Raw genomic sequence first — 25,553 nt, forward strand, 5'->3', positions numbered from 1 at the left:
GATTTACTTGCAGAGTACATGTGTCAGTGTGCCAAATACATTTATGCAGAACACAATGTTCTAGTGTGGCTGACTGTAGTGAGGTGACGTTGTTTTTCATTACACCAGTTTGTTTTAGAGCTGTGTGGCCTCACCTAATTTCAATGTTTATTAATATTAAAAGTTTATGCGTTTGATAAAACGTCCTCTTCCTCAGTTTGTTTTTATTTTATTTTGACACGTTACATTTACGATATTATTAAGTACTCAGGTAAATGTACTTGGTTAGAATACCAGTAGTCACCGGAATGAAGGTCGTACTGGGGGGAAACGGGGGGTGCGTTCAGAAATGCTTAATTCAATTTAAATAATTTACCCTAGTGTATAAGTGTATAAACATCAATAGCAACGTTACGTTAGCAACTACTGCTTTTCAGAAAGTTTACCTTTAGAGTTCAGACTGAGAAAGCGCACCGCTGCCCCACCCGGTGCGCATTGCCGAACGCACCCCCTGTTTCCAGGCGACATTACCGGTTACCCTTGGTTACTATCCACTGCTGTAACGAATTTTTTGTTCCCGAGGAGTAAAACAAAAAAACTTTAAGAAAAGAGTTTATAGAAATACTGTATCTCATTGTGGTCTGAAGTTTTTCTACCTCAAATGATTCAGCCAGTGAGTGACTGAATGATTGTCATGGTACGCACCTTAATACAAAATAAAGTTGATGTTCACTCAGTTTGCATTCTTTTATACATTTATTGCACATCATTGTCATACAGATCAAGTTATTTTCTGCAATTTTAACTTGGTTACATCATGTAGCGAAAATATATCTTTTTGTTCATGAATACAGTTTTCTAGCTGTAGTTATTTACATTAAGAGGCCAGTTGTGTGCCCAATAGAAATAGTATAAATGTGAATGATAATAGGTCTGATCAGGTACAGTTTACAGTACATCATAAAACATTCAATTATTCAATGTGTTCCTTGTAAAAACACAGCAATGTAAGGCACCATGACTTCACAGTTGTATAGTTTTCAGTATGAAAACCAGATCCAGATGTACATAACTATATTCATGTTTTGGAAGTCACATCAAATTGTGCAACATGTTATACATTAGCAGCTACATCTGTTCACAATAGACAACGTTTTTCACTTCTATTACCAGTCCATACATGGGCAACTGGCGGCCCGGGGGCCACATGCGGCCCCCACCTTCACTTAATGCGGCCCGCAGGTTAATATTGGAGTACTGATATATTATTGATTTCAGCTGTTACAATTCCAAACATGGAAAAAATGACCGGCTTTAATTACTTCAGTCTATATTAGTAGCTAAATGACTAGTATTAAAATGTTATTGTTATTGTTATTTTTTTATGTCCAATGTATTTGTATTTAAGTTCATAAAGTTAACATAAGAACATATAAGCATTTGAAATTTTAAAACAAAAGAAGAAAAAAAATCTACCTTTCGGGATTCTAATTCAAAAATAGCCGATCTACAAGCTCAAAACGTGTCGCAGGGCGGCGCATTTTGAGCTTGTAGATCGGCTATTTTTGCTATGTATATGCATTGTGGCCCTCTGGAGTGAGTGTGAAAATGTAGTGGCCCTCTCCATCATCAGAGTTGCCCACCCATGCCTTAGTCAGTACATCAGTAGTTACTATAACGTACATTATTGAGTCCTACTTTTATCTCCTCCCTTTTTAACCATGAATATATTAAATATAAATCAACAATGTGTGATTTTGGGGAACAAATAAAACAAAGTTATGGTTGTAGTGTACAGTCTCAACAAAGCCAAGGTTTTCCGTCTCAAAGTGAGTTTAACTTAGTTTAACATAGTTTAAAGCAATCAGACAGGACTTCACTTTTTGGATGTATGGGCTTTCAAGGCCAGAAAGTAGTTTTTTGCCACTCAGTAGGCGTTCCCGCATAACGTCCGAGTATGATGAGTATGATGTCAAACGCATACTCTCTATTGCAGTAGCAGGGTGGGCATTCACTGAGATTTGTTCACCATTTGCATCCTTGATGGTCACTTGGTGGGTTCCAGGGGGTCCCCAGCAAAACGAGGAAAGGATTATGAAAATGATTTATTTTCAATTTCAATCATACTCAATTGAGAAACCAGTGCTTCTCAACCTTTTCAAAATAATCATATTTTAACTGGGGTTCAAAACGCCATGCAAATATTTGACAATCTGGTCAATGTTTAATTTGTAATTTTAGAGGTATTAAAAAGTCCTTAAACGGTCACATTAGAAATGTGCAGATACCCTCTATACACTTAAACTTTATGTTGGTTTGTTTACTGTTGAGAGAGAAAACAATGTTGCACATTAAGTTAATCATCTGCCCCCCCACCCCTCGCCACAAAAAAGAAAAGAGAAATTATAAAAATGTGTGGACCCGACCCACAGGTTGAGAAACACTGCCCTAAACCATGGCCTAATCATAATATCCCCATCCCCAGTCGATTTCGGGGCCGTCGTCCATGTGCAGGAGGTAATAGGACCAGATCTGGAAGACGTACTGGATCATGAACAGGAACACGTACAGGTAGAAGTCGTTGGCGTCGATCTGGCACAGGTCGCCCGAGCGGTTCACATCACACACGCACTTAAAGCTGTTGAGCTGGTTGAAGCAGTAGCCTCCGTGCTGACAGGGATTGGAAGCACATAGATCTATGTAGCGTTCGCACCTGGCAATGAAGGAATCGATAAGGGAATGGGACAGGTAATTAGGGCTGAAAATGTTCATTCTTTTCTTAGCGATTATTCTATCTATCTATAAGTTCCACGTCCTGAGCAGCTATGTTTGTCTTTCAGTCTGTCTGTGAACAGCTAATCTCTGGCACCATTGGGCCGTGCAGTGGAACTGTCCATACACACTACTAGAGCAGTACCTATCTCTGGCACCATTGGGCCTTGCAGTGGAACTGTCCATACACACTACTAGAGCAGTACCTCTTGCATAAAACTTTGCAGATCAGCCTGTTGTAGCGCCACCAGGAGGCAGATTTTTGCTAAACAATTTTTTTGACAATACTCAAAAATGTATTCCATCCTGATTGGCTAAGATCGAAAATTTGCAGGAGTGCTCCGTAAAAAAATAATTTCAATTCATGAACAGGGTGTAAAATTTCTGTGCAATTTTGCAGGCAGAGGAAGAAATGCCATTTAAGGAAATCTGGAGGTCTCAGTTGGAACTGTTACCCCCGCGACCCGATTCCGGATAAGCGGTTGAAGATGGATGGATGGATGGATAGAGAAATGCCACTTGAAAAAATGTTCAAAACAAACTCATGGTGGCGATATAACAGGCAAATTTGTGTTTTTACCTATAACTGCAATGATCTGTGTACGACTTTGTATATGCACTCCCTAGAGGCCAAACCTTTGCCCTGCATTTTTCACATCTGCTTTTTATAGCGCCACCAGGAGGCCGACTTATGTAAAACTCATTTTTGGATATTACTCCTTCAGTTTTAATCCAAATTTCCCGCAAATTGGAACACATGATCTCTATAGTCATGCAATCAAGACAAATCATGCACACATCTTTGCATGTGCATACACACTACCTTGAGGAACAAATGCCACCCTTTTAACATTGCCATAGCGCCACCAGGAGGCCAAAGATAATTTGTCCAAACATAACGCAAATCGGTACACATTATCTCTATGTATAGTCAAGTGATCAAGACGGATCCGTCTGATCTTTCATAGTCCATTCTGATTGATGAATTCTGAACATTGCTGGCCCAAAGTAACCCACCTGACCTGTGCTTTTCTAGTTAGGCCTATGTTAAGGTTGGCATCTTGTTACTCGGATGAAATAAGTATAACATTTCTAGGTCATAATTATAAACCACTCAGTTTGCATTCTTGTATACGTTTATTGCATGTCTTTGTCTCACAGATCAAGTTATCTTCTATGATTTTGACTTGATTACATCATTAGAGAAAATATATTTTTTATTCATGAATGCAGTTTTCCAGCTGTAGTTATTTACATTATGAGGCCAGTTTTGTGCCCAATAGAAATACTAAACACGTGAAAGATAATAGGTCTGATTAGGTATACATCATAAAACATTCAATGTTTTAGAAACACAGCAATGTAAGGCACCATAACTTTACAAGTGTATTCGTTTCAGTATTATGAAAACTGAATATATTCTTCCTATGAATATTAATATTTGGGTCACATCAACTTGTGCAACATGCTATGCATTAGCAGGTACATCTGTTCACAACAGATAACGTTTTCCACTTCTATTTCATTGCTGAGCTTCGTCAGAACACATCAGTAGTTACTATAACATTCAGTATGTCCTACTTTTATTGCATACAATCCCTTATTGCATTTCCCTCTAGTTCTGTTGGTTTGATCTTGGAATTGAACCCCCTTTAAAGGATAACTTTGTTTTTTTACAACAAGGGTTCATCATTAGAGAAAAGAAAAGATGCGTGTTAAAATGTTTTAATTTGCTTCCTTCTATCGTTTTTGTGATTTTAACGATTTTGGTTTGCATGCATGCCCCCAGGTTGGGGGCATGCATCTAAAATATGAACCCTTGTTGTAAAAAAACAAAGTTGAATAATATTAACCATGAATAATATCAATCAACAATGTGTGAATTGGGGAACAAATAAAACAACTGCATGGTTGTTGCGTATACAGTCCCAACCAAGCCAGGTTTTCCCTTGCAGTATTGCAGTAGTAGGGTGGGCATTCACTGGGATTTGTTTATCATCACCTCGACGGTTACTGTCAGAGCCATCTGTTAGAGAGTTGCACCATTGCGGGGGCAGAAAACAGTGCCGGTCACGTGGTTCATGTAACTCGAAATAGTGACAAACGTCCATAGACTCCAATGCACTCTGTGAACTTCCGTTTCAGCGCTTTGTCACTATTCGCCTATAGAAGTCTATATAGAAGACCTGGCCAGATGAAGTGAACAGAGGTGGTGTAACTCTCTAATAGACGGCTCTGGTCACTGTGAAGGACACGTTTAATCCACGTTAGTCCTCCAAGTGAGGTATGGGGACCCCCAGGGATCCTATTTTCAAATGAAGGTCCATGGCCAAATTCATATACATTCCCTGCCATTTTTGATCCTAAGTGCCCTAAAAAAAGTGCTTCCGGTTTCCGCCGGAAACGGACACATTTCCGTTATCGACTATCGATTATAACAGATTATCGACTTCCTGATCCTGTTTGCGTTTGCTTACTGTGTAAACACGGCTGCGGCTAACTCGGGAACGGAGCCACAGATTTACAAGTGAATTCTTGGGTCTTTGGAAGCTGTGAACGGTGGCGTGCACGAGCGTGGTGCACTATTGCGCACGATGGACACGCACACCCCACGTTAAAAAGGTACGAAAAATCCGACTCTGGCAGTCTGCTTCACAAGTCGGGAGTCAGAGCATGTGTTAATTTGAGAGTCATTGACATGACAAACGTTTGAGAACCACGGGGCCTAAATCGTGGCCTAATCGTCATAATTAACCCAATCCCAGTCGATCCAGGGGATGTCGTCGTCGACGCTGCGTAAGAGCAGATAGGAGCACAGCTGGAAGATGTTCTGCCACACGCCCAGGAACACGTACAAGTAGAAGTCACTGAAGTCGATCTGGCACATCTCGCCCTTGCGGTTCACGTCACACACGCACTTAAAGCTGTCCGCCTGGTTGAAGCAGTAGCCTCCGTACTGACAGGGACTGGAGGCACACCTATCTACGTAGCGTTCGCACCTGGCAATGAAGGAACCGATAAGGGAATCAGCCTGTTATAGCGCCACCATGAGGCTGATTTGAAAGATGTTCAAGTGGCATTTCTTCCTCTGAATACTGGGGATGTGCGGGCAAAGGTTCACGGAAAAATCGCACGCTGTGTTCCCGATTTGAGTCATTTTTGTTCGAAAACGGAGCACTCCCGCGAACTTTGAGACAATCTTAGCCAATCGATATGAAAAATCGGTTTCGTTTAATGACTATAGAGATACCATGTACCGATTTGCGTGATGTTTGGTCAAAATCTGTAGGAGTACTGTCTAAGAATCCGCCTCCTGGTGGCATTATAACAGGCCCATGTGAAAACATTGGGGGCAGAGGTTCTACTCTGGCCCCTAGGGAGCGTGTGTGTGCACAGTTTTGCTGCCAAAACATAGTCTCTGCCATGCCTTTCGGCCTGGCGGAGACAATAAGCAGGGTTCCCACACATTTTTACCAATTAATTTCCAAAACTTTTCCAGAATATTTAACCCAATTTCCAGGACTATATAACAATAATTCAGCTCAATAACAAGTCGCTTACTCCTATGCGCAATGCCCAAAGACAGTAGATCGGCTATTTTCACAATTTCTGCCTCTATATATTTGACAATTTGGCCCGTGTTTAATTTGTCACTTCAGAGGTATTAACAAAATCAATAACCAAAGACAATGCATAGCTGTTTTTTTCCAGGACCTTCCAGGACCCTTGATCAATTCCAAAACCTTTCCAGTACTGGAAAAATGTTTTTCTAATTTCAAAATATTTCCAGGAATTTCACGACCGTGGGAACCCTGCAATAAACATTGACTAATAAAAGATAAGAATAAAATACAACATGATGTACAGTATATCCTACCATTGTCCTATGAAGCCTGGCAGACATTCACACAGGTCCTCCACGTCAGAACAGTTCCCTCCGTTGAAACAGCTGTAGTTCCATCTCTTCTTCCCCTGGCACACGGAGACGGGCAGCGAAGGAAACCTATAGGAGACACACAGTTAGGGATGGGATATGAAAATGTCATATTGCGATTATTGCGGTTTACGATATTACCGCGATAATCAAAATCCATTATCCTGGGGCGGAACATATGCCAAAAAAAATGGCAGATCTACAAGCTCACAATGTGTCGCAACACGTTGTGAGATTGTAGATCGGCTAAGACATTTGATAGAGTGTGGAAAAAAAGACTGTATCAAGTACGTATATTATGAGTACCTTTTACCAATTAGGCCTACAGAGGGTTTAAGTGGTACCGGATATGCAGCTCAGCAAATAAAAGGTGAATTGATCCCAGTGCATGACCGAGGAGACAGGAGGACGATATCACGATAAATTAAATCTCCACGATACGATAAAACTATGACGAAAGATTGTTTGTCAACTACCTTTTTTCACTGACAACAACTACTGTAAATAAAGAAATATGCTATGATGACTAAAACTAAGACTAAATATATTGTCCATTTTGTCAACAAATAAAAACTAGACTAAAACGTTAGGGAGGGACTAGTGGTGAAGAGATCCTGTAGAACTAAACGACAAGTCATTTTATGTTTGGTTTGCGCTCGGCTCGGGTGACTTTCATGTCAGCCTGGCACCGCCCGATCCGATTCAGGGAGGATTCAAATAGTTTCAATAAATTCTGTAGCGTTACTTACGGGATGGACTCGATGTACCACGGGAGTTCCTGAATCTGCTCGCTGCGGAAGAAACATTTCGTGAATGATTCACATAGATTACACCAGCGAGCGCGTTTGTTTCTGTTTGTGAAATGTTATTGACAGAGGTGGAAGAAGTAGTATTATATACGGGAGAGTGTTTTTTTGCAGGTCTTTCAGTCCGAGTGTATCAACAAAGCAACTGGGTTAAGCACCGTTGGTCCGACCAGTTTAACATTCACCAGGTTAGCATTCACCAGCATGTGCAGGTTAGCATTTCACCAGGTTAGCATTCACCAGCGTTAGTTTTACTGAGGTTAGGGTTCGGGTCAAGGTTGGGTTTAGGTGTATCTCCGTCCCCCCGACTTTCGTCACCTCCGTGAAGCCAATCACAAGCTTCCACTGCCTTAACCCAGTTGCTTTTTTGATACACTCGGACCAACGACCTGCAAAAAACACTCTCCCATTATATACAGTATGTATCTTACTGGCAGTATAGGCCTGTGGTGTTGTATATTATATATGTATCTTACTGGCAGTATAGGCCGGTGGTGTTGTATATTATTACTGTATGTATCTTACTGGCAGTATAGGCCTGTGGTGTTGTATATTATTACTGTATGTATCTTACTTGCAGTATAGGCCGGTGGTGTTGTATATTATATATGTATCTTACTGGCAGCATAGGCCTGTGGTGTTGTATATATATATCTTACTGGCAGTATAGGCCGGTGGTGTTGTATATTATATATGTATCTTACTGGCAGTATAGGCCGGTGGTGTTGTATATTATATATGTATCTTACTGGCAGTATAGGCCTGTGGTGTTGTATATTATATATGTATCTTACTGGCAGTATAGGCCTGTGGTGTTGTGTGGACACATGCACGAGTAGTGGTGCAGGCCTCTGAGGCACGTGGCTCCGCGGCCGCAGTTGTTCTCCTCGCACGTGTCGACCTCCACCTCGCAGCGGGCGCCGCCGTAGCCCGCCTCGCACGTGCACTCGTATCCTGCGCCGCCGTCGGGCAGGACGTGGTCTGCGCAGGTGCCGTGCGGGCCGCACGGCCCGCCGGCGCAGGTGTCCTCGTACGGGTGCTGGCACAGCGGGCCCGCCCACCCGGGAGGGCACGCGCACCGCGGCAGGTCGAACAGCTCCTCGCTGCACGCGCCCTGGTTCCGGCACGGGTTGTGCTCGCACACCGGGCCGCCGTAGCAGCCGTACTGCGGGTTGGCGGCGGCGGCTGTTGTTGTTCTCACGAACTGCTCCTCCTGGGGCCTGGGCAGGGTGAGCTGGGTGTCTCCGTAGAAAGGCAGGTGAAGTCCTCCGATGCCCACGGGGCCAAGACACCCGGAGAGGCTGGCGCCGCCGCCCGGCGGCCCCAGTCCCCCTATGTGGATGTCCACTCCCTCACGGAGGAAGTCCAGGTTCCCAGCGCTGGTGGCCGACACGCGGGTCTCCCCTTTGCCTCCATCTAGGGGGTATGACATTTTTAGTTGTGGATTAAAGGGATAGTTCACCCACAATATGACTTTTCTTTCAATTGATTAATCACCCCAGCGAGAGGGGACTTGAATTCATGGATATTTTGTTGTTTTTGTCGCATTCCTAAGACAATAATTTGAGGAGACTCCATGTCTCCATAGGGAACAAAGCAGGCTCTTTGTGTCTCCATAGGGAACAAAGCAGACTCTTTGTGTCTCCATAGTGAACAAAGCAGGCTCTTTGTGTCTCCATAGGGAACCACTGCTGGTCATCAAAGTATTGGCTTAGGAATGCTACAAAAACTAAAAACATATCCTGAATTCAAGTCTCCATGGGGTGAGTAATCGATAGAAAGAAATGTAGTTTTTGGGGAGAACTATCCCTTTGATTGTCATACAGATAATTCGTATTAGCGATTTAATCGTGTTTTTTGCATTGGACATTGGAACATACGACCTACAAATTACATTTCTGTTTGCCATTTTAGGCTTCCTAAACAAAAATAGCAACGGGCAGATTTCACAAATAACTTAAATAACATTGTAAGAATAATCAAAATAAATAATGTAGAAACGGTGTTCTGAGCTGGTCGATCGGCTATTCTGAAATTGTATCAGCATATTATACAGATGAGATTCTGATGACTATGCAAAAGAAATTGCAATCATGCGATTGTGCAGAGAATGTTAGAGAGGCAGGGGCTGAAATCTCTAAAAGGGCCTTTTAGTGAAAATATCAAAAATAGCGCTGCAACGCGTTTTGAGCTTGGAGGTCAGCTATTTTCGGTGCTTAATAGTTAAACACTGAACTACACATAATCAAGTCAATACTGGAGATGTGGCGTAACGGCAAAGATTTCTACACAGAGAGGGCAATTCTTTCAACATAAGATGCTGCATTCAAGTTCAGGAGAGTTTCTCTTGGATGATGCCTTCAGGTATGGCATGGAAAGACGGCATTTCATTTCTTTCGCCACAGTAAAAACTGCATTCATGGTCTGGAGAGGGCACTTTTTACAGGCGGGTAAAAGGGCAGGGGCTCAAGCCCCCTTTGATGTCGGTGACAAAACCTACCTCCACCTCCATCTACGGCCAGGATCCACCTGGAGCTCTGGAGGGAGTGGTCCTCCATGCGGAGCTCCACGGCGTGCCACTCCCCGTCGCTGAGCGGACCCTGGGACTGCACCGTCAGCCGGGGGGAGCCCCCGTCCACGGCGACCTGCAGCTCCATCAGCAGCCGCGAGTCCCGCAGGGAGACGGTGACGTAGCTGGAGCCCGCCTCCGCGTGCAGGAGGGTGGCGTGGGGCTGGCGGGTGCGGAGGCTGAGGGAGAGGCTGCCGAGGCGGCGCGCCACCTTCCCGTTGCCTCGGTAGGAGAGGACGGCGCGGTCTCCTCTGAGGGTCACGTTGGACAGGCCTGGAGATGAACGGTGGAATGAATGTTGGTTAAAGTGCAGGTGCCATGATTTTCCCCCTCTATAAAACATGATTATCTACTATTATGATTATACTAGGAGGAAGATTTTTTCCAAAAAAGTGTACAGAAAGAGTTAAAATTATGTTTTTATGTGGCCAGTTCATTGGTATGTGTGGTTGTCATGGTGGGTGGTGACCCAGCTGAAGTTAGCCACACCCACGTATGTTGGGTGAATGGTAATTAGGGGAGGGGTTGATTCTGTGATGTAATAAGTATCTGTGTTTTTAGACTGGCACGTTTGACCCCACAAGGTGGCAGCCTCCAGCTAAAAACCCAAAAGGAAAGGCAATACATAATTGCTCATAACAACCACACCAGGGGGTCTAATGAAGTACTGTCAACCTCCTAGACACATGAAAACTAGAAAAAGTACAAAACTATGGCACCGCCTCTTTATCAGAAGTTGGCATAGGAAAGGATACAGTTCCACGACAGTACGGTTAGTTCACCGGTACAAGTTCAACTAAAAGGATAAGGTCAGGAAAGAACACAGCTTATTTACATTGAGATCCTTTCTTTAACTCATATAACATTGAATGACAGACAGATAGAACACAGTACTATGCAGAAAGAAAAGAAAAAGGAAAACAGCCGTGAAAAAGCACGATGCAAAAATGGTATTTACAATAGAAGGGTCAGGGGGAGGTAAAGTTAGGCTAAGTTTACTGTTACCAGTATCCAGTAGCAGCCGCCTGTAAGTGGTTTTTCAGATCGGTTTTAAAGGATGTTAGGGATTTTTACTCCTTTAAGGCCTTCGGTAGGGCGTTCCACATGTTAGCGGTATAGCAGGAGAATGAATTTGACCCTTTGTTTGAGCCGAAATCTGGGTTGAACATGATTAGTGGAGCTGCCTCTGGTGTTGTAATTGTGGACATCCTTGACTTTTTGGAGATATTTTGTCCGGTACATGGGTATCTTGGAGGTGTAATGTATCTTATAAACCAGGCCCATTGAAAGTTGCTGTACTCTGTCATCTACTTTGAGCCACCCCACGCTTGAAAAGTGAATAGCGGTGAGGTGAGCCAGAGAAGGAAGGTTAAGCAGGACCCTAATTAGTTTGTTTTGGGCTGTTTGGAGCCTAGTTTGTATGTGCTCAAACATCCCACAAAAAAGAAAGCCTTAAGAAGTCAATGCTTTTGAAAAAACAAAGACAATATATTAATCTATTAAAAATATATTTGGCAATAGTAAAGTTTAGATTCGACTAATCAGTTTTTTAGTCCTTATTTCATTCGATATTGAGCTTTTTCTTTGCACATAACACACAAAGGAGCGTATATTGAATTAAGGGGGACCCATCAAGGTTCCTTGAGGGGGGTTACAAATGGACCAGTAACACTAACAGGTCCATAACTCTGAGAGTGCATCCAAATGGAACCAAATGGACCCGTAAGAGTCCATTTGGTTCCATTTGTACACTCTCAGAGTTATGGGGGCCCTTGAAATCAAACGGTTTGAGAAGCACTGAATTAAATCCTGTCATGTCTCATTATTATGAACTCCTGGAGGCATGTGGAGGTGGATTTAATCTGACCGGGGATTAACAGGGTCCCTGCGATGGCTCCTGTGTGCCTGTCTGTAATTAAGCACACAGTAATTTTCCATCGTCTTAATGAATGAATAAATGCACTTCGGGGACTCTCAGCACAGACCAGACGGTCCACTGAGTGAAGAACAGAAATAGCCTGGGTACAAGTATAGATAGATAGACATAGTATGCTATTTGGAAACGGATTCTTTCATTTTTGCTGGATGCTTTTTGGATAAGTGCTTTCGTTTTATCCCTAAAGACTCATTCCCACCTGACGCGATAAAGATAACGATAACGATATGTCGGCGTTCACATCAATTATGGGCGGCTTCATCGTTGTGTTGTGGACGTTATCGCGCCCAGTGGGAAAGGGCCTTTAGAGCAGTGGTTTTCAAAGCGGGTGACGGGGCACCCTTGGGTGCCGTGACGGCAGTCCAAGGGTGCCGCGAGATAATTTCATAATGTTTGGAATTTATTTGGACACTTGAAAACATATTTAGTATAATTTTAAACTTGAAGTACAAAGTTATTTTCAGTCAGTTCTAACCAAAATGGCTATTATCTTAACGTTTTCCTCGCAACATAATCACCAAAATATCGTCACTGTCGGGCAGAAACCTTGTATCTCCAAGTTTCAAATCTGTACGTCTTTTGGTAAAGCAAAGTCCTGCTTCATCATACAAGACTGTCGCACAAAACTTGTGTGAAAACAGCCGATCTACAAGCACACAACGCCTCGCTGTTTTCACTAGTTTAGTAAAAATTTTAGATGATAAATACAAAACTAGAAAAATATTGTTCCTTCGAAACAATTGTGGGCTCGCTTCAAGCCAGAAAACAATGGCTATAAAAGTACAAAATGTCAAGATCGCAGGCAGTGCTCTCTTTGACGTTACTGACGTCAAAGATTGGTCCATTTTGTTCCAAAAATGTGTTGTGCAAAAGTTGACCCGCTGGTGGCGCTATAACAGGCCAATGTAAGAAGGGTGGTATCTGCTCCTTGACCTATTGGGAATGTGCTTGCAAGATTTCACGCACATTGCAGGCTGTGTTCATGATTTGAGGTGTTTTTGGCTTTGGCCACTTTATCGCTGCTTGCAGCTATATTCATTATTATTATTTTTTTTGTGTGTGTGCACTTCATAGGCATATTAGATAAAGGTCCTTAGATTGTGTGTAGAATGTTTCATGCAAATTGCAAAAATAAATCCTAACGGGTTTAAGCGTTTCACAAACTGCTCAAAATGATATAGCGCCCCCCTTTGGCCAATTGGGGTAAGATTGGTTTTAGTGATATTTGGACTAACACTCTACATCTTTGCCAAATGCCATGAACATGTTACTTTGCATGTATGATTTAGAGGCAGAAGAATAATTTGCATAAAACTGCAATATTCATTGAATTTATTTTAAAAAGCATGTTTCAATTTTAAAGAAATCCGATCTGACAGATCTTTAGATATCGGTCCAAAGTTCACGTAAAAAAAGTTTTGTGCACGTGGAGTGAAAATTCCAGAATAAAAGCGGGTTTACGCGTTTTACAAACTGCTCAATATGGCGGAAAATCGGGGGGCGGAGCTTAATTAACAACAACACAGATGTCTTCCGCTCGAGTCAAAGCACGCGTGTAACAAGTTGCATGTCTTCAAACGAAACGAGTCATGACTTATGCCCGTTTGAAGTTTGAATTTTCAAACGCTTCGTATAGCGCCCCCCTTTGGCCGATTGGAATAAAATTGGTTTCAGTGATACTTTGACTAACCCTCCACATCTTTGCCAAATGCCATGAACGTGTAACTTTGCATGTATGATTTAGAGGCCGAAGAATAATTTGCATAAAACCGCAACATTGATTGAATTATTAATAAAATATATTTCACTTTAAAAGAAATCCGCCGAGACTAGTTTGACCGTATTGGTCCAAAGTTCATGTGAAAAAAGTTTCATGCGCGTATCGCAAAGATCCCAGGAGGAGATAGATTTTTACTGTTTTTCATATAATTCCAAATTCTGAGGGATCTAAAGATCAGAGGTCAAAAGTCAGAGCGTAAAAATTGTTCGGCATGAGGAGACGCATACGCGTATACAGGTTTCATGGCTGTACGTATAACAGAGCATGAGCTATACCTGTTCAAAGTTCGCACTTTCGAAGGCTTCCTACAGCGCCACCATTTGGCCGATTGCTGTAAAAAGTAATAGCACACGTCGCCACAGTAAGCTGAACACATTGATGTTTTTATTTTCATTTTCTCACTAAGCATGTAGGAGTAGAAAGGAACCGAAGTTTTGAGGAGAACTTGATATGACGGTTAGATATTGTCACTAGAAAAATATTGTTCCTTCGAAACAATTGTGGGCTCGCTTCAAGCCAGAAAACAATGGCTATAAAAGTACAAAATGTCAAGATCGCAGGCAGTGCTCTCTTTGACGTTACTGACGTCAAAGATTGGTCCATTTTGTTCCAAAAATGTGTTGTGCAAAAGTTGACCCGCTGGTGGCGCTATAACAGGCCAATGTAAGAAGGGTGGTATCTGTTCCTTGACCTATTGGGAATGTGCTTGTAAGATTTCACACACATTGCAGGCTGTGTTCATGATTTGAGGTGTTTTTGGCTTTGTCCACTTTATCGCTGCTTGCAGCTATATTCATTATTATTATTTTTTTGTGTGTGTGTGCACTTCATAGGCATATTATATAAAGGTCCTTAGATTGTGTGTAGAATGTTTCATGCAAATTGCAAAAAGAAATCCTAACGGGTTTAAGCGTTTCACAAACTGCTCAAAATGATATAGCGCCCCCCTTTGGCCAATTGGGGTAAGATTGGTTTTAGTGATATTTGGACTAACACTCTACATCTTTGCCAAATACCATGAACATGTTACTTTGCATGTATGATTTAGAGGCAGAAGAATAATTTGCATAAAACTGCAATATTCATTGAATTTATTTAAAAAAAGCACGTTTCAATTTTAAAGAAATCCGATCTGACAGATCTTTAGATATCGGTCCAAAGTTCACGTAAAAAAAGTTTTGTGCACGTGGAGCGAAAATTCCAGAATAAAAGCGGGTTTACGCGTTTTACAAACTGCTCAAAAAGGCGGAAAATCGAAGGGCGGAGCTTACTTAACAACGACACAGATGTCTTCCGCTTGAGTCAAAGCACGCGTGTAACAAGTTGCATGTCTTCAAACGAAACGAGTCATGACTTATGCCCGTTTGAAGTTTGAATTTTCAAACGCTTCGTATAGCGCCCCCCTTTGGCCGATTGGAATAAGATTGGTTTCAGTGATACTTTGACTAACCCTCCACATCTTTGCCAAATGCCATGAACGTGTAACTTTGCATGTATGATTTAGAGGCTGAAGAATAATTTGCATAAAACCGCAATATTGATTGAAGTATTAAAAAATTATATTTCACTTTAAAAGAAATCCGCCGAGACTAGTTTGACCGTATTGGTCCAAAGTTCATGTGAAAAAAGTTTTGTGCGCGTAACGCAAAAATCCCAGGAGGAGATAGATTTTTACTGTTTTTTATATAATTCAAAATTCTGGGGGATCTAAAGGTCAGAGGTCAAAAGTCAGAGTGCAAAGGTTGTTCGGCATGAGGAGACGCATACGTGTATACAAGTTTCATGACTGTACGTATAACAGAGCATGAGCTCTATCTGTTCAAAGTTCGCACTTTCGAAGGCTTCCTACAGCGCCACCATTTGGCCGATTGCTGTAAAAAATAATAGCACACTTCGCCACTGTAAGCTGAACACATTGATGTTTTTATTTTCATTTTCTGTCTAAGTATGTAGGAGTAGAAAGGAACCGAAGTTTTGAGGAGAACTTGATATGACGGTTAGATATTGTCACTAGAAAAATATTGTTCCTTCGAAACAATTGTGGGCTCGCTTCAAGCCGGAAAACAATGGCTATAAAAGCACAAAATGTCAAGATCGCAGGCAGTGCTCTCTTTGACGTTACTGACGTCAAAGATTGGTCCATTTTGTTCCAAAAATGTGTTGTGCAAAAGTTGACCCGCTGGTGGCGCTATAACAGGCCAATGTGAGAAGGTTGGTATCTGTTCCTTGACCTATTGGGAATGTGCTTGCAAGATTTCACGCACATCCCAGGCTGTGTTCATGATTTGAGGTGTTTTTGGCTTTGGACACTTTATCGCTGCTTGCAGCTATATTTATTATTATTATTTTATAATTTTTTGTGTGCACTTCATAGGCATGTTAGATAAAGGTCCTTAGATTGCGTGTAGAATGTTTCATGCAAATTGCAAAAAAAATCCTAGAATAAAAACGGGTTTAAGCGTTTTACAAACTGCTCAAAATTATATAGCGCCCCCCTTTGGCCATTTGGGGTAAGATTGGTTTCAGTGATATTTGAACTAACCCTCTACACTATTTTGTCATGAAAATGTGACTTTGCTTGTATGTTTTAGAGGCAGAAGAATAATTTGCATAAAAATGCAATATTGTTTGAATTATTTAAAAAAGCATGTTTCAATGTTAAAGAAATCCGATCTGACAGATCTTTAGATATCGGTCCAAAGTTCATGTAAAAAAATGTTTTGTGCACGTGACGCGAAAATTCCAGAATAAAAGCGGGTTTACGCGTTTTACAAACTGCTCAAAGTGGCGGAAAATCGAAGGGCGGAGCTTACTTAACAACGACACAGATGTCTTCCGCTTGAGTCAAAGCACGCGTGTAACAAGTTGCATGTCTTCAAACGAAACGAGTCATGACTTATGCCCGTTTGAAGTTTGAATTTTCAAACGCTTCGTATAGCGCCCCCCTTTGGCCGATTGGAATAAAATTGGTTTCAGTGATACTTTGACTAACCCTCCACATCTTTGCCAAATGCCATGAACGTGTAACTTTGCATGCATGATTTAGAGGCAGAAGAATAATTTGCATAAAACCGCAATATTTATTGAATTATTAAAAAATTATATTTCACTTTAAAAGAAATCCGCCGAGATAAATCTGACCGTATTGGTCCAAAGTTCATGTGAAAAAAGTTTCGTGCGCGTATCGAAAAAAACCCAGGAGGAGATAGATTTTTACTGTTTTTCATATAATTCCGAATTGTGGGAGACCTAAAGGTCAGAGGTCAAAAGTTAGAGGGTAAAAGTTGTTCGGCATGAGGAGACGCATAAGTGTATACAGGTTTCATGGCTGTATGTATAACACAGCATGAGCTATACCTGTTCAAAGATCGCACTTTCGAAGGCTTCCTACAGCGCCACCATTTGGCCAATTGCTATAAAAAATAATAGCACACTTCGCCACTGTAAACTGAACACATTGATGTTTTTATTTTCATTTTCTCACTAAGTATGTAGGAGTAGAAAGGAACCGAAGTTTTGAGGAGAACTTGATATAGTATATAAATAAATAAATAAATAAATAATGACAATATCTAAAGTGTGCTCGCCTTATAGGCGAGCCCACAACTAGAAAAATATTGTTCCTTCGAAACAATTGTGGGCTCGCTTCAAGCCAGAAAACAATGGCTATAAAAGTACAAAATGTCAAGATCGCAGGCAGTGCTCTCTTTGACGTTACTGACGTCAACGATTGGTCCATTTTGTTCCAAAAATGTGTTGTGCAAAAGTTGACCCGCTGGTGGCGCTATAACAGGCCAATGTAAGAAGGGTGGTATCTGTTCCTTGACCTATTGGGAATGTGCTTGCAAGATTTCACGCACATTGCAGGCTGTGTTCATGATTTGAGGTGTTTTTGGCTTTGGCCACTTTATCGCTGCTTGCAGCTATATTCATTATTATAATTTTTTTGTGTGTGTGCACTTCATAGGCATATTAGATAAAGGTCCTTAGATTGTGTGTAGAATGTTTCATGCAAATTGCAAAAAGAAATCCTAACGGGTTTAAGCGTTTCACAAACTGCTCAAAATGATATAGCGCCCCCCTTTGGCCAATTGGGGTAAGATTGGTTTCAGTGATATTTGGACTAACACTCTACATCTTTGCCAAATGCCATGAACATGTTACTTTGCATGTATGATTTAGAGGCAGAAGAATAATTTGCATAAAACTGCAATATTCATTGAATTTATTTTAAAAAGCATGTTTCAATTTTAAAGAAATCCGATCTGACAGATCTTTAGATATCGGTCCAAAGTTCATGTAAAAAAAGTTTTGTGCACGTGGAGCGAAAATTCCAGAATAAAAGCGGGTTTACGCGTTTTACAAACTGCTCAATATGGCGGAAAATCGAAGGGCGGAGCTTACTTAACAACGACACAGATGTCTTCCGCTCGAGTCAAAGCACGCGTGTAACAAGTTGCATGTCTTCAAACAAAACGAGTCATGACTTATGCCCGTTTGAAGTTTGAATTTTCAAACGCTTCGTATAGCGCCCCCCTTTGGCCGATTGGAATAAAATTGGTTTCAGTGATACTTTGACTAACCCTCCACATCTTTGCCAAATGCCATGAACGTGTAACTTTGCATGTATGATTTAGAGGCCGAAGAATAATTTGCATAAAACCGCAATATATATTGAATTATTAAAAAATCATTATTTAACGTACAAACTTCTCACCACATAGCCTGTGTAGATATAGGTTCAAAGTTCATGTGAAAAAAGTTTTGTGCGCTTAACGCAAAAATTCCAGGAGGAGATAGATTTTTACTGTTTATCATATAATTCCAAATTGTGGGAGATCTAAAGGTCAGAGGTCAAAAGTTAGAGGCTAAAAGTTGTTCGGCATGAGGAGACGCATACGTGTATACAGGTTTCATGGCTGTACGTATAACAGAGCATGAGCTATACCTGTTCAAAGTTCGCACTTTCGAAGGCTTCCTACAGCGCCACCATTTGGCCGATTGCTGTATAAAATAATAGCACACGTCGCCACTGTAGGCTGAACACATTGATGTTTTTATTTTCATTTTCTCACTAAGTATGTAGGAGTAGAAAGGAACCGAAAATCCCGTCTACTTACTAGATAAATAAATAAATAAATAATGACAATATCTAAAGTGTGCTCGCCAGGTACTGGCGAGCCCACAACTAACGGTTTTGTACATACAAGGTTTCCACCCGACAACGACGATATTCTAAATATAAGGTGCTGGGAGTGAAAATTATAATGTAGGGGTGCCTCGGATTAAAACAATATTTATGGGGTGCCCTGAGACAAAAAGGTTTGGGAACCTCTGCTTTAGAGTCTAAAAGATTCTTTGACTCTCAAGGCCTTCTTTTGACGCCCAACTGCGTCTTGCGGATACCCAAGCTTGTAAATATAACGATTGCATTCACCACGGCTTCGTAACTCGCGCGGCCGGCCCTGGCCCGCTCTTCGCGGGCACTCGCGCCTGCGGCGCTCGGGCGCGAAGAGCAGGACCAAGGTCCGCTGGCCTTCGCGCCGCTTGCAATGTCGTGGACAATAACTGAATGTCGTGGACAATAACTGTGACATCTAACCATAAAACGAGCGCTCCCTTCCTAAACACGCTTGGTAATCTGCTAGACGCCGCCCAACTACACACTCACACTCAAAGCCCTGGGAGAGCAGCTGGCAGACGGCAGAGGAGGGACATGGAGACAGCTCGCACCACTTCACCTCCTCACAGCGCCGCCCTGCTGTGTTGGGGGGGCAACTACAGCTGAAGTCATCCCACATGGAGTAACACACCCCTCCGTTCAGACAGGGATTGATCTAAGGGGAAATGAGAGAGAGAGAGAGAAACAACGTTTTAATTAATACTAATTTGTTCTTTCCTGTTCTTTGAACTTGTTTTGAACACTGACATTTATTTTACTTACACAGGATCTAAATGTCTCAATAGTAGGCTATAAGTTATGTTGTATTAACATACTCTACCGTACACGTTAGACAAAATAACGGTTATTCACTCAAACTCACAAACTTTCTGAAAACCTTAAAACCTTCACACACTGGGGACATGACGAATAAACAATACGAAATAGGCAACTGGCCAGAAAATCTTTCACATCAAAAGTATTCATATAATGTAAATGTAAATAAATGTAAATGGTAAATGGTGCATTTATATAGCGCTTTTATCCAAAGCGCTTTACAGAGATTGTGCATTACATTCACCCATTCACACACACATTCATACACCGGTGGTGGAGGAAACCATGCAAGGCACCAACCTGCTCACCGGGAGCAATTAGGGGTTCAGAGTCTTGCTCAAGGACTCTTCGACATTAACACAGGGGGAGCCCTGATTCGAACTGGGAGCCCTTCGGGATCCCTTTGTGCTCTAATAACGGTTTATCTACCCCTGAGCTATGCCGCCCCATGTAGTTGATGCCTCATTCATACACGCTGATGCCTTTATTCTCACTCTCAGTGTATCAGAAAACCCTGACTTGTCCTGAATAAAAATTATGCTGCTTCATTCAAACACAAATAATTATAAGATAATACACACATCAGAATGCACAAGTACGATCAAGTGAAATCAAGTTCCTAGGTTTCAAAACTGAGTGTGGACAGTTCCACATGAGAAGGGCATAGTAACGAAAGGCCTTCTCTTCAGGTTCTAAGAAGTTGTTAAGATAATTAGGCAATTTCATTATCACTGGTATCAGTGACTCACGGTGCAGGCGTTGTCGCTGCTGCATCCCTGTGCCACGTTGACCCGCCGCTCCAGAGGGTACGAGGGCACCGGGGTGGCGATGGGGTAGAGCTGCAGCCGCTTGCCGTTGATCCTCAGGTCCTGGACGCAGCCCTTGAAGTAACCGCCGAACGCGGCAGAGGCCCGGCGGTCCGGCAGGCCCCCCACGTGCGCCAGGTCCCCGGGGTGGGCCTGGACCTGTCTGATGGGGAAGGAGCCCTGGCTCTGGGCCGACTGGACCAGGGAGGCCGTGTCACCTTTTGGCAGTAGTGGTGGGAAATATATTCATGTTATTTACTTGAGTAAAATGATCAATACGGCCATGTAGAAATACAAGTACGTATTCAAAAAGGAAAATTAAAAAGTAAAAGTACAAAAGTATATTGGTATCAAAATGTGCCACAAGTAGAAAGTATGTCCCATTTCACACGTTTACAAATGTATAAAATGTATACAAATATTTTGAAAATGGCAGATCTGCAAGCTCACATTGGGGCTTAAGTGGTTAGTACTGCAATGATAATAAAAATGTACAAAGTAACTTAAGTTGGGAAAAGCTCGATATTTCTATGTTTACCCTAGGGTTAGGGTTAGGTTTTAGGGTTAGGTTTAGGCATAGTTATACTGAGGTTAGGGTTAGGGTTAGGGTTGGGGTTAGGTTTAGACATAGTGGTTAACATTCACCCGGTTAGCATTCACCAGCGTCAAACTAATGGGACGTCGACAATCTCCCACTAAAGATTTCAAATAATTGTAGTGGAGTAAAAGTATAATATCTTCCTCTGTGATGTAGTGGAGTAAAAGCAAAAGCACTGAAAATTGGAAATACTCCACTGAAGTAAAAACAACAAGTAAAAACACCTCAGAATTGTACTCGAGTACAGTGCTTGAGTAAATGTACCCGGTTACTTTATTATTACACCACTGGTCACCTTGGAGCTTGACCGTCAGCAGGTGGAAGTGGCCGTCGCTGACCACGCTTTGGCCTCGGAGGCTTTCAAAGGTGTTGACCTGAAGGTTGACCCGGCCCTGCTCCAGCCACAGGCGGAGGTACTGGCTGGTGCTGTTGGCCAGGACCAGCAGCACGCCGCGGGGCTGCCGGGTGCGGACGAACATGGACACGGTCAGGACGCTGCCGGGGTGGTCGTCCAGCGAGAACACCCCGTAGCTCTCCAGGTTCTCACTTCCAAACCTGGCGGTGATGTACTCTGCAAATGGGAGAGAGAGAGAGAGACACATGTCAAAATGTAAATAAGGGCATTTGTATTGTGCTACATGGGGACGGCAGTGGCCGTCATTAGAATATGGAGGGTTCCCGAAGGGTTCCCAGTTCTAACCCAGGCTCCCCCAGAGTTAAGCCCTTTGCACACAGGACAGTTGCGTTTTTTTCGTTTGCGGCATGAATAAAATGCATTGGATTTGGTGTGCAAGGCTGTGCGGAATCGGCGCTGCGGATCCAAAAAGGAGTCATAAAAGGAGTGATGAGTTTTTTACCGCATGCGACAAGACGCACGAATCGAACTGGGTTCGATCGAGAAAAAGACGCACGGCCGCAGCCACTCGTCGCACGGCCAATTCGGATCCGGTGTGCATGAGGTCGTAGAGAATCATTGTTTTCTTTTTAAAAAGTGAAATTGTCCGTTTTATCCGCACGGATAAACGCGCCTGTGTGCAAAGGGCTTAAGTGTCGTCGAAGAGTCCTTGAGCAAGACTCTGAACCCCTAGTTGCTCCCGGTGAGCAGGTTGGTGCCTTGCATGGTTTCCTCTGCCATCGGTGTATTAAGTGTGCGTGTGAAAGGGTGAATGTAATGCACAATCTCTGTAAAGCACCTTGGATAAAGGCGATATACAAATGCACCATTTATTTACCGTTATTGCTGCGTGGCTCTGAGTGTCTTAGAAGATGAATTTTCTAGAAGAAGGTTTGTGTGTTTGTGTCCCGCTAATAAAAACACTGGACCGATCAACGCCAAATTTCTTGTGCACACGCTGCCAGCAGGCCAGGGACATACGTCCCAGAATATCTTTCACATATTTGTGACTATCCCGGATCGGGTCGCGGGGGTAACGGTTCCAACAGAGATTTCCAGTCGTCCCTCTCCTGAGCAACATTAGCCACTTCCTCCTGGCGGAACCCGAGGCGTTCCCAGGCCAGTGTGGAGATGTAATCCCCATCTGGTCCTCGGTCCGCCACGGGGTCTCCTCCCTGTGGGACGTGCAGCGAGAACCTCCATAGTGAGAAGTTCGGGAGGCATCCGTACTAGATGCCCGAACCACATAAACTGGCTCCTTTCCAAGCGAATGATGCATGTATATTGTGATTGAATATAGTATAGCAAAAGATATTTAGCCCATTTAGGAAAGGAACCCCTATTTATAACTCTACTTTTCAGGATGCGAACCGCTTTTGGAGTTCTTGTTGCTAGTATAGTATATCAACATATCGTCACTGTAGGGCAGAAACCTCTCCAAGTTTGCACGTTTTTTTCGTAAATTTAAGTCCTGCTTCATCATATAAGACTGTCAAACAAAACGCCTCGCACTGCGAGGCGTTGTGTGCTTGTAGATCTGCTATTTTCACTAGTAAAAAAAGAAAAAAAAAGATGAATAGCACACCAAACAAACGGTTTTGGACAAGGTTTCCGCCCAACAACATGGTCAGAAAACCACAGTCCTAAATGGGTTTGGGTTATTGCAGAGCAAAAACAAGAGGAGGCCTTGTAGAGCCCTGGGCAACTCAATCACTTGAAAACAAGGCAGACGCACCGACTGCGAGGCCTTGAGGCTCATGAGGTGTGTCCCAGCAGCTAGCTGCTAAGCGAGCAAGCCGCTAGGCAAGCAGCCGATGGCCTATAATGCGCCGTCGCCGGCGAGCGCACCGAGTGGACGGAACAGGTTATCGCGTGAACCTAAAACAAGTGTCCCCTTGTTCCCTCCCAGTTAATCACAGTGATTGGGGGTGGCTTTTTTTATGGACAACTGGCATGGGAATCGCTTACACGTGTCATCATTACTGGATCCCACGTTGCTTTAAGCCGTGTCCCAGGTGTGGCTGGAACCTCAGCTGTTCTATTTTAATTGTCGTTAAGCTCCTTTTAAAGTCTACCGGCTATGTTTATCTTTCTACAGGGTTGACGCTAAGGTCTCAGAGGGTTCAAAGTTCATGCCCACTTGCCTGAAAAGTAAGTTGTGACTTGTGATATGTACATGTTTAATTTACTGTTCATTTGAACACTTTTTTAGTTTTACTTTACTTGCAGATTATAGGACTGTGCGATATGGACATAGCTCAATATTTATGCCAAATATATCAATAGCTATACAAAATAACGTATTCATCTTGTGTTGTGTTTATAGAAATCTAAAGACAGTTGCTGGCCTGGTACAGAGGCGTGATTCTGCATCTAGTATGAGGCAAGACCCACATTCAGAGAACATTTTTGACTCCAATCTTTGCTTCTGGGGGTCCCTGGAACAGAGCAGGGCCGCCCTGGGCCATTGCCCAGGGCGGCACTTTGGGGGCTGCTACTAGGCTGCAAGTTCTGCCCTGCAAACATAAGATCAACTCTCACGTTCTGTTCAAGCACAAACTAGTGACATGACCTGTTATGCCATTCTCATATAGCCTATATGATCTAGCCTGTTATACAGTAGATATATTCTCAGATCATTATATCAACCCTTGTTTTCCATACTTTAGCTAACTAGCCAAAGTTCTGATTGCATGCAGAATCATTTTTGCATGTAGGCTAATCATGTTCATACTTCACCCATTCATAATAGTCCTATACTGCTTCTTTTTTCTCCTGTTCTACTTCCTATGTATATATGCTTGACTCCTCTTGCGCATTTGCTTGAGCACTGCTGCTATTGATTAGTAATTATATATTCTGCACACCTGCACATATTTCCGAAATATTGTTAGACACCTCTAGACACCACCCCCCCCCCCCCCCCCCCCCCCCGTGCGCGTGTGCGCGCGGGGGGGGGGGGGGGGTGCGTCACTGCTGGTTCGCCCAGGGCGCCATATAGCCTGGGACCGCCACTGTACATCATTGATATAATAAGGAAACAAACAGACCCTTGCTGGTCTCTTACTCTTATAGAGTGTAGTGTACAAATGGAACCAAAAAGATCATTTTGTACAGTGAATTTAGCACTGATTTTACAGTATAGATTGGGGCACCAGAGAGAGAAAACTTGTACTGAATGGGGGTCCATGGGCTAATGGATATCAGACATGATATACTGTCCATGAAATGTAATAGGCTGTATGCGCAGCAGCTATTTTGGAAGGAAATTGGGCATCTTCCTTACTTTCACAGATCTTAACAAGGATACTAATGAAGGCTCTGTTCCATTCTGGTCAAACAGTGTCGGGTGCTGATGTTGTGCATGTTGGCTCACTGGAAACTCTCTGCTACAACAGTGGGTCTCAAAGTTGGGTCTCCCTTATGGGTCTGTAACTCTGAGAGAGTACAAATGGAACCAAATGGACCCATATGGGTCCATTTGGTTCCATTTGTACACTCTCAGAGTTATGGTGGTCCTTGAAATCAAAAGGTTTGAGCCTTCATTATTTAGAATCATTGGTAACACCTGTGAAGGAAGTTCCACACTTTCTATACTGCTGATATTGATCGTGTGTTCTTACCTTCAGTACAGTTGGGGCCCTCATAGGGTCTCTGGCACTCGCACGTGTAGCTCCTCCATCCCTGACTGACGCAGCGGCCCCGGTTCTGACACGGGCTGTCGTCACACTTATCCTTGTCGCTGCATCCCACGGTGACGTTCACCTGGGCACGAGACTCTTCCGACCCGGGCGCCGCCGCCGCCGCCACCAGCAGCAGCTGTGAGTCGACCAGCACGTCCCGGAGGCAGCCCAGGAAAGCGCCTTGTCCACGGTCCACCGCCGCCGCTGTGCCCGAACCCTGAGCCATGAGACCCGCCGCTCCTATGAGGAGGCTTTGGCGGAGGGGGGAACCTGATGAAGATATCATATTGTTATCATG

General features: G+C 43.0%; 1 protein-coding gene across 1 annotated transcript in view; it reads right to left on the reverse strand.

The window, feature by feature from the left end:
* Nucleotides 1-2,439: 2,439 nt before the first annotated feature.
* LOC308285206 (protein crumbs homolog 1-like) overlaps nucleotides 2,440-25,553 on the reverse strand; it is a gene marked incomplete at its 3' end in the record, with an annotated part of 28,743 nt that continues 5,629 nt past the window's right edge. The window contains exons 6-15 of the mRNA XM_080725924.1: nucleotides 25,196-25,525; nucleotides 21,474-21,749; nucleotides 20,524-20,798; nucleotides 19,448-19,613; nucleotides 9,992-10,333; nucleotides 8,286-8,907; nucleotides 7,435-7,476; nucleotides 6,629-6,754; nucleotides 5,507-5,750; nucleotides 2,440-2,649 (exon numbers count right to left, since the gene is read on the reverse strand). Of these exons, the coding sequence (XP_080582050.1) occupies nucleotides 2,440-2,649; nucleotides 5,507-5,750; nucleotides 6,629-6,754; nucleotides 7,435-7,476; nucleotides 8,286-8,907; nucleotides 9,992-10,333; nucleotides 19,448-19,613; nucleotides 20,524-20,798; nucleotides 21,474-21,749; nucleotides 25,196-25,525 (2,633 nt within the window). The remainder of the gene's footprint in view (nucleotides 2,650-5,506; nucleotides 5,751-6,628; nucleotides 6,755-7,434; nucleotides 7,477-8,285; nucleotides 8,908-9,991; nucleotides 10,334-19,447; nucleotides 19,614-20,523; nucleotides 20,799-21,473; nucleotides 21,750-25,195; nucleotides 25,526-25,553) is intronic.

Source organism: Nannobrachium achirus, assembly GCF_963921795.1.
Source record: "Nannobrachium achirus genome assembly, chromosome: 5".
NCBI lineage: Eukaryota > Metazoa > Chordata > Actinopteri > Myctophiformes > Myctophidae > Nannobrachium > Nannobrachium achirus.